We start from the raw sequence: 15,641 nt of genomic DNA, 5'->3' as shown, positions 1-15,641 counted from the left end.
AAAGAGAATCCCAAGCAGGCTCTGCTGTCTGTGCAGAGCCCCATGTGGGGCTTGATCCCGTAACCGTGAGATCATGACCTTAGCTGAAATCAAGAGCCGGATGCTCAACCGACTGAGCCACACAGGCCCCCCAGGTGAATACCATTTTTTGTTAAGAAATATATAATGGGCTTAAGGGCAGACATTTAATAAAAAGGATAAAAAGTCTAATGTTTTAAAAAATATTTCTAACTCTTAATTATGGTTACTATTTCATTTATTAACCATTTCTTAGTTTATAAAAATATTTTCAAATGGAAGTTCTTCAAGGGGTCCAGTGCCCTTACTTAAAATATTTCATGCATCATGGAATGGATGACACACGCAAACATAGGATTTATCTTGAGATTTTGTTATATTCAGTCATTTATTAACACATATTTATCATATGCCTATTGTGTGCCAGGTACTGTATTTTGGTCTACGGATATAGCAGTTTTGTTTTTTAAAGCATGATCCTGTCTATAAAACTTATTTATTTTATGGGACTATCTGAACCAGGTAGTGAGTTGTCTGAAGTGCCAAAGCCTTAAGTTACATGTTGAATTTGTAGTGCGTTTGGAGAATTAAAATACAAAGGTCTTTTCTAAGGAAGTTAATATTTTAGATATCATAAGAAAGTTTAATATTTATGTGTAGTATTTTGTAGGAAATTTTAGCAAATAAAGTTTTTGTGTGAAAGAATATAGCATTGTGAATAATGACTTTTGACACTGCTAAATCTTCACTGACCTGTAAGACTATCATTATGTATTCATTAGTGCTGTGACCTTTAACAATTTTTACATTTGAGCTAAACTGGTTATTTTATATTTATTTCAAATTAGTGAAGACGCAGAGTTACTGTGGCGTTTGGCACGGGCATCACGTGACATAGCTCAGCTTAGTGGAACCTCAGAAGAGGAGAAAAAGCTCTTGGTCTATGAAGCCCTAGAGTATGCAAAAAGAGCACTAGAAAAAAATGAACGCAGTTTTGCAGCTCATAAGGTGAGGTCCTTAATATAATGAAACTGTTACTATCTATTGAGAGGTACATTAGTCTATACCTACCTATGATTCCTGATTTATGTGGGAAAGAAAATTTGTCTATATTAAAGAAGTAGGGAAGAGATTTATTTTTATAACATTTGTTCAAAAAGATGTAGTTTTTTCTTTGCATTCTTGAACATTTATTCTAACTTTATTAGTGTGTTGATAACTTAGTTTTGTGAATGCTTATTTTTTTATTTTTAAAAATTTTTTAACATTTATTTATTATTGAGAGACAGAGACAGAACATGAGCATGGGAAGGGCAGAGAGAGAGAAAGACAGAGTCTGAAGCAGGCTCCGGCTCTGAGCTAGCAGCACAGAGCCCGACGCGGGGCTCGAACCCACAAACTGCGAGATCATGACCTGAGCCGAAGTCGGACGCTTAACCGACTGAGCCACCCAGGCACCCCTGTGTATATTTATTTTTAAACAGTTAATAGTTTCATGAATTACCTATACCTTTATTCCTAGTAGTGTAAGCACTTGACAATTGTTTACTCATTTTCCTCACGTTATATTTCTGTTTTATGTAGAGGTGAGAGTAGAGTGGCTGGACAGCTGAGACCTAGTGTAACTTTCACATGTAACTCTGCTACTTTCTGAATTTCCTAATTGGTTTAGAATAATGTTTTTCAATGGACACTGTAGGGAGACATGGGGACATTATTTGTCTTTTGATTAGGGCATCATGTTATCATGTTGGACTATCCTCAGCAGACCCCCAAAGTCATTTTGACAGCCAAATTCCATCTCCACCATTTCTAAATGCTCCCTTCTTAGAGGCCAGTCTCCCTCAGCACCCCCTCCCTGATTAATACTGGTTTACATTAAAAATAAAAAATAAGGATTCTTTAAGTTTGTTGAGATTTGTTTTATAACCCAGAATATGGTCCACCTTTGTAAATTTTCTTTGTGCACATGAAAAGAATGCTTATTCAGTTTCTTGTTGGGAGTATTTTATAAATGTCATTCAGGTCAAGTTGGTTCATAGTGCTGTTTGAGTCTTCTGTATCCTTAATGATACTCTGTCTGCTTGCTGTATAAATTATTGAGAGAAGGATGTTGAAATGTCCAAGTATAGTTGTAGGTTTGTTTCTTTGCAGTATTTTTAAATTTTTTTCTTTCTTTTCTCTTGTATTTTATTTTACTTTTTAAAATTTACATCCAAGTTAGTTAGCATATAGTGCAACAATGATTTCAGGAGTAGATTCCTTAATGCTCCTTACCCATTTAGCCCATCCACCCTCCCGCAACCCCTCCAGTAACCTTCTGTTTGTTCTCCATATTTAAGAGTCTCTTATATTTTGCCCCCCTCCCTGTGTTTATATTACTTTTGCTTCCCTTCCCTTGTGTTCATCTGTTCTGTGTCTTAAAGTCCTCATCTGAGTGAAGTCATATGATATTTGTCTTCCTTTGACTAATTTCACGTAGCATAATACCTTCTAGTTCCATCCACATAGTTGCAAATGGCCATATTTCATTCTTTTTGATTGCTGGGTAATACTCCATTGTGTATATAGACCACAGCTTCTTTATCCATTCATCCATTGATGGACATTTGGGCTCTTTCCATACTTTGGTTATTGTTGATAGTGCTGCTATAAACATTGGGGTGCATGTGCCCACTCAAAACAGTATAACTGTATCCCTTGGATAAATACCTAGCAGTGCAATTGCTGGGTTGTAGGGTAGTTCTATTTGTAATTTTTTGAGGAACCTCCATCGTGTTTTCCAGAGTGGCTGCATCAGTTTGCATTCCCACCAGCAGTGCAAGAGAGATCCTCTTTCTCCGTATCCTTGCCAACATCTGTTGTGCCTGAGTTGTTAATGTTAGCCATTCTGACAGGTGTGAGGTGGTATCTCATTGTGGTTTTGATTTGTATTTCCCTGATAATGAGTGATGTTGAGCATTTTTTCATGTGTCAGTTGGCCATCTGGATGTCTTCTTTGGAGAAGTATCTATTCATGTCTTTTGCCCATTTCTTCACTGGATTATTTGTTTTTTGGGTGTTGAGTTTGATAAGTTCTTTATAGATTTTGGATACTAACTCTTTATCTGATACGTCATTTGCAAGTATCTTCTCCTATTCTGTTGGTTGCCTTTTAGTTTTGCTGATTGTTTCCTTCACTGTGCAGAAGGCTTTTTATTTTGATGAGGTCCCAGTAGTTCATTTTTGCTTTTGTTTTCCTTGCCTCTGGAGATGTTAAGAAGTTGCCGTGGCCAAGATCAAAGAGATTTTTGCCTTTCTCCTCAAGGATTCTGATAGCTTTCTGTCTTACATTTAGGTCTTTCATCGATTTTGAGTTTATTTTTGTGTATGGTGTAAGAAAGTGGTCCAAGTTCATTTCTCTGCATATTGCTGTCCATTTTTCCCAGCACCACTTGCTGAAGAGACTGTCTTTATTCCATTGGATGGTCTTTCCTGCTTTGTCAAGATTAGTTGGCCATAGGTTTGTGGGTCCATTTCTGGGTTCTCTATTCTGTTCCATTGATGTGAGTGTCTGTTTTTGTGCCAGTACCATACTGTCTTGATGATTACAGCTTTGTAATACATCTTGAAGTCCAGGATTGTGATGCCTTCTGCTTTGGTTTTCTTTTTCAAGATTGCTTTGGCTTATCGGTGTCTTTTCTGGTTCCATATAAATTTTAGGATTTTTTGTTCTAGCTCTGTGAAGAATCCTGGTTAATTTGATAGGTATTGCGTTTTTGTTTTTGTTTTTAATTTAAAAAAATTTTTAGAGAGAGCATTAACAGGGGAAGAGAGGCAGGGAGAGAAAGAGAGAGAGACAGAGAGAATCCTAAGCAGGCTCCATGGTCAGCACACAGCCTGATGCTTGGCTTGATCCCATAACCCTGGGATCATGACCAGAGCTGAAATCAAGGACCCTCAACTGACTGAGCCACCCAGGTGCCCCTTTTTGCAATTTATTAATTTTTGTAGCATGTATTTTAAAGTGCTGTTATTAGGAATATAAACATTTAGGATTGATTATATTTTCTTGATGCATTGACCTCTTTATCATTATAAAATGATCCCCTTTATCTTTGAAATAACTCTTGGGTTTTTTTGTTTTTTTCTTTTTCTTTTGGTTTTATAGTCTACTTTGATATTAACATAGCAACTCTTATTTTCTTTTGATTAATGAAAGAATTTGTAGCATGTTACGTCCTTTTCTGTCCTTTTACTTTTAACTGATTGTGTCCTTATATTTAACATATACTTGTAAACAGGTGATAAGTCTTTGATTTTCACTTCTGTATTTTGCATCATATAAAATTCATCATTGTAATAACGTACACTGCAGTAGATTTTTAGCATTTTCACTGTGTTGTGCAGTCATCATCACTGTCTAATTCCAGAATATTTTTGTTACTCCCAAAACAAATCTTATATTTATTACCAGTTAATCCTAATTCTCCACTTTCTGTCCCCTGCCAAGCACTAATCTAGTTTCTGTCTCTGTGAATTTGCCTGTTCTAGACATTTTGTATAAATGGAATCATATAATATGTGTCCTTTGTGTGTTTGGCTTCTTTCCCTTAGCATAATATTTTCAAGGTTTATCCATACTGAGTATGTGACAGTACTTCATTTTTTTATGACTAATACTTCATTGTTTGGGTATACCAGTTTTGTTTATCCATCAACTAGTGAACATTTAGGTTGTTTCTACTTTTTTGCTATTATGAATAATAGCACTATAAACAATTGTGTACAAGTTTTTGTGTGAACGTCTGCTTTCACTTCTTTTTTTTCTTATTGAGGTAACTTCACACAACATAAAATTAACCATTTTAAAGTGCCCAATATAGTGACATTTAATACATTTACAATGTGGTGTAACCATTACCTCTATGTAGTTCCAGAACACTTGTATCACCCTGGAAGGAAACCCTGTACCCATTAAGTAGTCACTTTCTATTTACTCTTATTCCCAGCCCTTGACAAACACTAATCTGCTTTCTGTCGCTATGGCTTTACCTACTCAGGATATTTCCTAGAAGTGGAGTCATACAGAATGGGATCGTTTGTGTCTGACATCTTTCACTTATGTTTTTGAGGCCCATCCACATTGTAACATGTATCAGTACTTTATGGATGAATAATATTCCATTGTGTGGATATATACCACATTTTGTTTACCCATTGATTAGTTGATGGACATTTGGATTATTTCCACATTTTTGGATATTGTTTATAGTATAACTATCAACAGTCGTGTACAAATATTTGTTTAAATACCTGTTTATAGTTCTTTTGAGTATCTAGGAATGGACTTACTGGGTCATATGTAATTCTATGTAATTCTTTTTGAGGAACTGTCAAATTGTTCTTCAAAGTAGCTGTACTATTTTACATTACTGACAGCAATGTATGAGAGGGTTCCAGTTGCTTCACAACCTTGCTAACTCTTGTAATTATCCATTAAAAAAAAATAACAATTACTGGGTGTGAGGTGGTTTCTTATAGTTTTGATTTGCATTTTCTAATGAGTAATGATGTTGAGCATCTTTTCATGTGCTTATTTGACATTTGTATATCTTCTTTGGAGAAATATTCAAATTCTTTGCCCATTTTTAAGCTGGGTTTGTCTTTTTATTGTTGAGGGTTTTGTTTGTTTATTTTTGAGAGAGAGAGAGCACAAGTGGAGAGGGGCAAAGAGAGAGGGGGACAGAGGATCCAAAGCACGCTCTGCACTGACAGCAGCGAGCCTGATGTGGGGCTCAAACTCACGAACCATGAAATCATGACCTGAGACGAAGTTGGACACTCACAACTGAGACACCCAGGGTCCCCTTTATTTAGTTTTAAGAGTGTTTTCTGAATATTAGTCTCTGGTTATATATATAATGTGCAAGTATTTTCTCCCATTATGTGGATTGTCTTTTTACTTTCTTGATGATTTCTTTGATGTATAAGTTTTTAATTTTGAAGAAGTCCAGTTTAGTTTTCTTTGATTGCTTGTGCTTTTGCTGTCATATCTAAACTCTTGTCCAGTCCAAAATTACACAGATTTTCACCTATTTGTTTCTAAGAGTTTTATATCTTTTAGCCTTTACATTTAGTCTTTGATCCTAAAAAGTTAACCTTTACACATGGTGAGGTAGGAGTTCAAATCCATTCTTTTCCATGTAAATTTCCAGTTGCCCAGCACCATTTGTTGACTCTTTTTTCTCCATTTTCATCCTTGATGAGAATCAGTTGAACATAAATGTATGAGTTTATTTTTGAATTCTCAATTCTCTTTCATCAGTCTACATGTAGACCTGTTGGTCTTTGTGCCAGTATCACGATGTCTTCATTACTATAGCTTTGTGAAAAGTTTTGAAATAAGTAACTGTGAGTCCTCTGTTCTTTTTTAAGATGATTTTGAGAATTCTGAGTTTCTTCAGTTTTCATACATATTTTAGGATCAGCTTATAAATTTCTGCAAAGGAGCCAGTTGGGTTTTTGATAGGGATTTCATGGAGTCTGTAGAGTAGTTTGGGGAGTAGTTTGCCATTTTGACAGCATTGTATCTTCCAATCCACAGACAAGTGTTGTCTTTCCATTTATTTAGATCCTTTTTTTTTTTCCAACAGTGTTTTGTAATTTTCATTGTGCAAGTCTTGTACTTCTTTGGTTAGATTTATTCTTTAAGTATTTTATTCTTTTTAATGCTATTGGAATTCTTAATTTCATTTTCAGATTGTTCATTGCTAGTGTATAGGAGTGCAACTGACATTTGATCTTATATACTATAGCTTTGCTAAACTCATTTATTGGTTCTATCTACTAGTTTTTTTGTAGATTATTTAGGGTTTTTGTTTTTTCTTTTTTTTCTTTTAGCGAGTAGGTGAGTGGACAAGAGGGCAGAGGGGGAAAGAGAGAATCTTAAGTAGGCTCCACGCAGAGCAGGGAGCCTGATAGGGGGGCTCCGTCCCATGATCATGGGGTCATCACCTGAACCGAAATCAAGAGTTGGACACTCAACTAACTTAGCCACCCAGGTGCCCCTATTTAGGGTTTTTCTTTTTTCTTTTCTTTTTAAAAAGTGAAAGTGAGGAAAAATAAATTTTAATAATGTAATCCAATAAAACCAAAATATTAATTCAGTTTGTGATCAATAAAAATAATTTTTTTATTATTTTTTTAATAGAATTTATGGTCCAGTTGGCTAACATACAGTGTGTACTGTATGCTTTTGGTTTTGGGGGTAGATTCCTGTGATCCATTGCTTACATACAACATGCAGTGCTCATCCCAACAAGTGCCCTTACAATGCCCATCACCCATTTTCCCCTCTCCCTCACCCCTAAGATTTTTCTATATATGACCATGTCATATATAAATAAACTATCTGTGCATAGTTTTAGTTTTTTCTTTACAATTTGGACACCTTTTATTATTTTTTTTTCTTTTTTTTTTTTTTTAATTTTTTTTATTTTTGGGACAGAGAGAGACAGAGCATGAACGGGGGAGGGGCAGAGAGAGAGGGAGACACAGAATCGGAAACAGGCTCCAGGCTCTGAGCCATCAGCCCAGAGCCCGACGCAGGGCTCGAACTCACGGACCGCGAGATCGTGACCTGGTTGAAGTCGGACGCTTAACCGACTGCGCCACCCAGGCGCCCCTATTTTTTTTTTTTTTATATATATATTTTTTTAACGTTTATTTACTATTGCAAGACAGAGTCAGAGTGTGAGCAGGGGAGGGGCAGAAGGAGAGGGAGACACAGAATCCGAAGCAGGCTCCAGGCTCTGAGCTGTCAGCACAGAGCCTGATGCGGGGCTCGAACCCCTAAACCACAAGATCATGACCCGAGCTGAAGTCAGATGCTTAACTGACTGTGCCACCCAGGCGCCCTGGACACCTTTTATTTCTTAATCTTGCTTTGTTTTCCTGGCTAGAACTTCCAGTACAATGATAAGAAGTGACAAAAGCGGGTATCTTTGTCTTGTTCCTGATTGTAGGAGGAAAGCTGCTAGGCTTTCACCACTAACTGTGACGTTAACTGTGGGCTTTCCATAAATGCTCCTAATCAGATTGAGAATGTTTCCTTCCAGCAACTAGTTTGTGGAGTGTTTTTATCATGAAAGGATGTTGGAATTTGTCAGATGCTTTTTTCTGTGTCTGTTGAGATCATCATGTTGGTTTCTTCCCCCTTCATTCTGTTAATGTGTTATCTTCCCTCAATTGATTTTTGTATGGTGAATTAACTTTGTATTTTGGGATAAATCTCACTTGGTCATGTTGTGTAATCCTTTTAATAGGCTGCTGAATTCAGCTTGCCATTATTTTGTTGAGGAATTTTATATCATAAGAGACACTAGTCTTTAGTTTTCTTTTTTCTTTTTCTCTGGTTTTATTGAGGAAGAATTGACATACATCACTGTGTAAGTTTAAGGTCTACAGCATGGTGGTTTGATTTGCATATACTGTGAAGTGATTACTACAGTCGGTTCAGCTGATAATCCATCTTCTAATATAGATGCAGTAAAAAGGAAAGAGAAGAAAAAAAGAAAAGTACTTTTTCCTTGTGATGAGAACTCTTAGGGTTTACTCTCTTACCAACTTCTCTATATATGATACATCAAGTTTAGCTATAGTCTTCATGTTGTACATTACATCCCTAATATAGTTCACCCTTGAACAACAAGGGATGCTAATCCCTATGCAGTTGAAAATCCACATAAAACTTCTGACGTTCCAAAAACTTAACTTCTAATAACCTGTTGACTGGAAGCCTTAATGATAACGTAATAACATACATTATTTTGTATGTTATAGGTCTTATATACTGTATTCTCCTATAAAGTAAATTACAGAAAAGAAAGTATTACTAAAAAAAAATCATAAGGAAAATAAATTCACACTGTATTTTCTCAAGAGAAATCCATGCATAAGTGGATCCACACAGTTTAAATTTGTGTTTTTCAGCTGTACTTATTTATTTTATAACTAGAAGTTTATACATTTTGACCATCTTCCTTCAATTCCCCTTCCTCCTACCTTCCACCTCTGGTAGCCACAAGTCTTATGCCTTTTTTTTGTTTGTTTTTTAAGATTCCACATATAAGTGAAATCATACAGTACTTTTATTTCACTTAGCATAATGCCTTCAGAGTCTATCTATGTTGTTGCAAATGGCAGAATTTCCTTTTTTTTAATACCTGAATAATATTTCATTGTGTATGTGTACACACACACACACACACACACATACACACACACAACTGCTTTATTCATCTTCTATTGGATCTGTACTTAGGTTGTTTCCATGTCTTGGCTATTGTAAACGCTACTATGAACATAGGTACAGATATCTTTTCAAATAGGTAATTTCATTTTGGGGGGATAAATTCCCAAGTAGAAATGATGGATCATATGGTAATTCTATTTTTAATTTGTTTTTGAGGATCTTCCATACTGTTTTCCATAGGGGCTGTAACAATTTAAAATCCCACCAACAATGCATAAGGATTCCCTTTTCTCCACATCCATGCCAGCATTTATTTCCTTTTTTTTTTTAAGTTTATTTTGAGAGAGAGAGAGAGCGCACGTGTGAGAGAGAGAGGGGCAGAGAGAGAGAGAGAATACCAAGCAGGCTCCGTGGGGCTCAATCCCATGACTGTGAGATCATGACCTGAGCCGAAATCAAGAGTAGGATGCTCAACCATCTGAGCCACCCAAATGCCTCTATCTCTTTTTGATGATGGCCATTCTAACAGATTTGAGGTGATGCCTCGTTGCTATTTTAATTTGCATTTCTTTAATGACTAGTGATATTGAGCATCTTTTCATGCACCTGTTGGTCTTTCATATATCATCTTTGAATTTTTTTTTAATTTTTTTTTTACATTTATTTATTTTTGAGAGACAGAAACAGAGTGTGAGCAGGGGAGGGGCAGAGAGAGAAGGAAACACAGAATCCGAAGCAGGCTCCAGGCTCTGAGCAAGCTGTCAGCACAGAGCCCGACACAGGGCTGGAACCCACAAACTGTGAGATCATGACCTGAGCTAAAGTCGGACGCTCAACCCACTGAGCCACCCAGGCACCTCAATATATCATCTTTGAAGAAATGTCTATTCAGGTCCTCTGCCCACTTTTTAATTGCACTGATTTTTCTTCTGCTGTTAAATTGTATGTAATTGTATGAATTATAATTCAGATATTAACCCCTTATTACATAGATCATTTGCAAATATTTTCTCCCATTAGGTACACTTTTCATTTTGTTGATGGTTTATTTTCCTGTGCTGAAGCTTTTTAGTTTGATGTAGTCCCACTTGTTTATTTTTTATTTCGTTGCCTGTGCTTTAGGTGTCATATCCAAAAAATCGTTACCAAGACCCATGTTAAGAGGCTTTATTCCTGTTTTCTTTAGGAGTTGCATAGTTTCAGGTTTTACATTTAAGCCTTTAACTTATTTTGAGTTAATTTTTGTGAGTGGTGTAACGTTTATTCCTCATACATGTGAATATCCAGTAACCCTAGTGCCATTTTTGTAGTCTGTCCTTCTCAATTGAATATTCGGGGCTCCCTTGTCAGATATTAGTTGACTGTATAGTCTTGGGTTTATTTCTGGGTTCTCAGTTCTGTCTCATTTGTTTGTTTTTATGCAGTGCCATGCTCTTTTAATGCCTATAGCTTTATACTTGTTCTCCTTTCTCAGGATTTCTTTGGCTATTCAGGGTCTTTGTGGTTCCCTATAAATTTTAGGTATGTTGTTTTCTACATCCTTAAAAAAATGCCATTGGTATCTTGATGAGGATTGTGTTGAATCTATACACAGATTTTGGTGGTATTGACGTTTCAACAATATTAATACTTCCAGGGCACAAATAGTGATTACCTTTCAATTTATTTGTATCTTCTTTGTTTTCTTTCATCACTGTCTTGCAGTTTTCAGAGTAGAAATCTTTGGCCTTCTTATATACATTTATCCTATTTGGTTGTTTTTGAGGCTCTTGTAAATGGGATCTATTTCTTTGTCAGAAAATTTGTTGCTAGCATATAGAAATGCTACTGATATTTACATGTTAATTTTATATCTTGCAACTTTACTGAATTTGTTGATTAAACAGATTTTTGTTTGAATTTGGTTGCATCTTTACAACTTTCTATATATAGAATCATGTCATGTACAAATAGAGACATTCTACTTCTTCCTTTCCAATTCTGATACCTTTTATTTCTTTTTCTTGCCTGATTGCTCTGGGTAGGACTTCAATTACTGTGTTGAATAGGAGTGGTAAAAGTGGGTACCCTTGTCTTATTCTTGATCTTAGAGGACATCTTAAGCCTTTCATCATTGAGTATGATGTTAGCTGTGGTTTATCACGTATGGTCTTTATTATGTTGAGATATGTTCCTTCTATGTCTAATTCAACTTGTTAGGAGTTTTTTTTTTTTATCATGAAGGGATGTTGAATTTTGGCAGATTCTTTTTCTGCATGTATTAAAATATTCTTGGGGCGCCTGGGTGGCGCAGTCGGTTAAGTGTCCGACTTCAGCCAGGTCATGATCTCGCGGTCCGTGAGTTCGAGCCCCACGTCAGGCTCTGGGCTGATGGCTCAGAGCCTGGAGCCTGGTTCCGATTCTGTGTCTCCCTCTCTCTCTGCCCCTCCCCCGTTCATGCTCTGTCTCTCTCTGTCCCAAAAATAAATAAACGTTGGAAAAAAATTTTTAAAATATGATTCTTTTCTTTCTGTTAATGTGATACATCACTTTGATTGATTTGTGTATGTTGAATTGTTTTTGCATCCCAGGGATCAATCCCACTTGATCGTGGTGAATGATTTTTTTAATGATCTACTGAATTTGGTTTGCTAGTATTTTACTGACAGTTTTTGCAACTATATTAGGTTTCTTTTGTTGTGATGTTTTGTGATGGTTTTGATATCAAAGTAACACTGGTGTCATAGAATACTTAGAGGCATGTTCACTTTTTCTGGGTTTTTTTTTGTTTTGTTTTGTTTTTTGGAAGAATTGATAGAAGCTTGGTGTTAATTCTTTTTAAACATTTGGTAGAATTCATTAGTGAAGCCATCTGGTCCTGGCCTTCGCTTTGTTGGAAGTTATTTTGATTACTAACTCTTTATTATTACTTATTATTCATTTATTCGGATTTTTTGCTTATTCTTACATCAGTTGGATTGTTGTTTCTAGGAATTTTGCAGGTTTTCTAGGTCACTTAATCTGTTGCCATATGATTGTTGCTACTATTCCTTTATAATCTTTTTTATTCCTAGATTTATTACTGAGGTTAGTAGTAATGTATGCCCTCTTTGACTCCTGATTTTAGTAATTTAACTTTTGTTCTCTTATTATGTCTAGCTAAAGGTTTATAAATTTTGTAGATCTTTTCAGAAAATTAACTTGGTTTTGCTGCTCTTCTCCATTTTTCCTATTCTTTATTTTATTTATCTCCACTCTAATCTTTATTATTCCCTTCCTTCTGTTTACTTTAGGTTAATTTGCTCTTCTTTTTCTAGGTTGTTTTTTTTTTTTTTAATTTTAGAGAGAGAGTGTGTGAGCAGGGGAGGGGAGCAGGGGAAGAGAGAGAGAGAATCTTAAGCAGGCACCATGCTAAGTGTGGAGCCGGACCTGGGGCTCATGCCCATGATCCTGTGATCATGACCTGAGCCAAAATCAAGAGTTGGGAATTCAACTGACTGAGCCACCCAGGTGCCCCTTCTTTTTCTAGTTTCTTAAGGTATAAGGTTAGATTATTGACTTGATTTCTTTAAATATATATTTTTTATTTTTTTTCTTAAGTTTGTTTATTTTGAGAGAGAGCATGTGAGATTGAGCAGGGGAGGGGTATAAGACAGGGAGAGAAAGAATCCCAGGCAGGCTCCCAAACCCACAAACTACAGGATCATGACCTGAGCCAAAATCAAGAGTGGGATGCTTAACCAACTGAGACACCCAGCCACATCTTGATATCTTTCTTTAAGGTAACCATTTACAGCTATAAGTTTCCCTCTGAATACAATTTTGCTAAATCCCACAAATTTTGTTATGTTGTGTTGTTTTTGTTCTTAGGGAATTTAAAATTTTTTCTTGTGATTTCTTATTTGAATGTGTTATTTAGGAATGTGTTTTTTTAATTTCCACATAATTGTGAATCATCCAAATTTCCTTCTTTTATTAATTTCCATTTTCATTTTACTGTGGTCAGAGAACATACTTTGGTTTCTGTCTTTTAAAATTTGAGGCTTTTTTATGGCCTAGTATCTTGTCTATCCTGAAAAATATCCATGTGAATTGAGAAGAATACGGTGTTGGGTAAAGTGTTCTGTACATGTATGCTAGCTAGGTCTAATTAGTATATAGTATTGTTTGAGTCTTCTGTTTGATGATTTTTTCCTAGAACTAATTTGATGATTTTTGACTAGTTCTATCCAGTCTTGGAAGTGGAGTATTGAAGTCCCCAACTATTATAGTTGAATTGTCTCTTTCTACATATATTTGTTTATAATTGTTACATGTTCTTGATACTGTTTTTCTTTGTCTCTCATGTAACAGTTTGGTTCCTAAAGTCTGTTTTGTCTGATATTAGATCATTATCTAATTCTAATTAGTATATCACTTCAGCTTTCTTGTGAGTACGGTTTATGTGCTAAACTTCCCTGTTTTTTGTTTGTTGTTTTTACTGTTCATTTATTTTGGAAAGAGGGAGAGAGAACACAAGCTGGGGAGGGGTAGAAAGAGAGGGAAACACAGAATCTGAAGCAGGCTCTGAGCTGCAGCATAAACCCAATGCAGGGCTCAAACCCACAGACTATCATGACCTGAGCCAAAGTCAGGTGCCCTAAAACTTACCTGTGTTTTACTTTAAATGTATATACATTTGAATACATATATATTATATATATATATATATATATATATATATATATATATATATGTATATATGTATATTGAATACATATATACATCTGAATCTAAATTGTAGACAGCATATAGTTGAATCATGTGTTTTAATACATTCTGCTGCTAATCTTTGTCTTTTAATTGGAGAGTTTAACCCATTCACATTTAAAGTGTAATTGACAATAAGAAGTTCTTTTGCAATTTTGGTATTTGTTTTCGATCTTTTGTTTCTTAAGTCCTCCATTAGTGTCCTTTATTAAGTATTCCATAGATTTATTTTGTTTTGCCATTTTCATTCTTTTATTTCTTATACTGTATATTTTGAGTTATACTCTTAATAGTTATCCTGAGTAATACCATTACCATCATAATTTGTAATTACCAAGTTCATATTGGATGTCAACTTAATTTTAGTAGTATACCAACTTTGCTCTTATATATCTCTGCTCCCATCCCCTTATTCTGACACAGTCAGCTAGCATTTTGATCTTGGACTTCCCAGTCTCCAGAAATGATGAGTAATAACATTTCTGTTATTTTAGCTGACCACTCTAGTGTTTTGTTCTAGCAGGACAAGCAGACTAAAGCAGGTGTCCATGGTTTCTGATTTGGCTGTTAATCTTATTGAGGACCCTTTGTACATGACAAGTCATTTTTCTCCTATTTTCAAGATCATCTCTTTGTTTTTTTTATCTTTGACAGTTTGATTCTGTTGTTTCTGGTTGTGGATCTCTTAAATTTATCTTATTTGGGGTTCTTTGTTTTCATCAAAGTAGAGAAGTCTTTGGCATTTATATTTTTAAGTATTCATTCTACTCCCTTTCTCTCCTCTTCTCTCCTACTGGGACTCCTCTTATGTGTATTTTGGTAGACATGTGGGTGTCTCACAGGCCTCTGAGTCTGTGTTCATTTTTCTTCTTTCTTTTTACTTTCTGTTTCTCATAGAGTGTAATCTTAATTGACCTGATACCTTCAAATTAGCTAATTCTTTCTTCTGTCCACATCCACTGTTGAGCCCTTAATTCAGTGTTGTGAATTTTTTATTCCATTTATTGTACTTCCCACCTTCAAAGTATATGTTTGGTTCCATTTTATAATCTCTGCCTCTTTATTGATAATTCTCTATTTAATGAGACATTGTTCTTAGTATACTTTAGTTCTTCAGACATAATTTCCTTGTTGAACATACATAAAGTCTAGGAAGCCCAACATCTGGGCTTCTTCAGGCATAGCTTCCTTTGATTTTTTTCCTCCTGTATGTGGGTTATATATTCTTATGTTTTGCATGCCCTGTAATTTTTTTGTTGAAAACTGGACATGTTAACTATTATAATACGGTAAATCTGGAAATCAGGTTCTCTCCTTTCCCAGAATTTGTTGTTGCTGCTTTTAGTATGTGTTGTTTTTTTCTTTTTTCTAAGATTTTGTTTTAAGTAATCTCTACACACAACATGGGGCTCAAACAACCCTAAGATCAAGGGTTGCATGCTCTACCGATTGAACCAGCCAGGTGCTTGTGTTGTTTTTCTTGTAACTTCTTGACCAGATTCTGTAAAGTCTGTGTTCTTTGTTATATGTAGCCAAAGAAGTCTCTGTTCTCTTAGTTTAGTGGTCACCAAATGATTGGGCATACATTTTATAAAATGTTTGGAGCCAAAATGTTTCCCATTCTTGGTCATGGGGCTCTCTGTGTGTGTTGGGACATACC

General features: G+C 35.5%; 1 protein-coding gene across 5 annotated transcripts in view; it reads left to right on the top strand.

The window, feature by feature from the left end:
- Positions 1 to 15,641, top strand: part of RMDN1 (regulator of microtubule dynamics 1) — a 54,937-nt gene that overhangs the window by 27,508 nt on the left and 11,788 nt on the right. For all 5 annotated transcript variants that reach the window (XR_007148473.1, XM_047841814.1, XM_047841813.1 and 2 more), the window contains exon 4: positions 867 to 1,026. Coding sequence is in view for 4 of the 5 variants with exons in the window: in XM_047841814.1 (XP_047697770.1) it covers positions 867 to 1,026 (160 nt within the window). In the remaining variant the exon portion in view is untranslated. The remainder of the gene's footprint in view (positions 1 to 866; positions 1,027 to 15,641) is intronic.

The sequence above is a fragment of the Prionailurus viverrinus genome, chromosome F2 (assembly GCF_022837055.1).
Source record: "Prionailurus viverrinus isolate Anna chromosome F2, UM_Priviv_1.0, whole genome shotgun sequence".
Classification (NCBI taxonomy): Eukaryota; Metazoa; Chordata; class Mammalia; order Carnivora; family Felidae; genus Prionailurus; species Prionailurus viverrinus.
The sequence above is the reverse complement of the archived record's forward strand: the minus strand, read 5'-3'. Positions and strand labels throughout refer to the sequence as shown.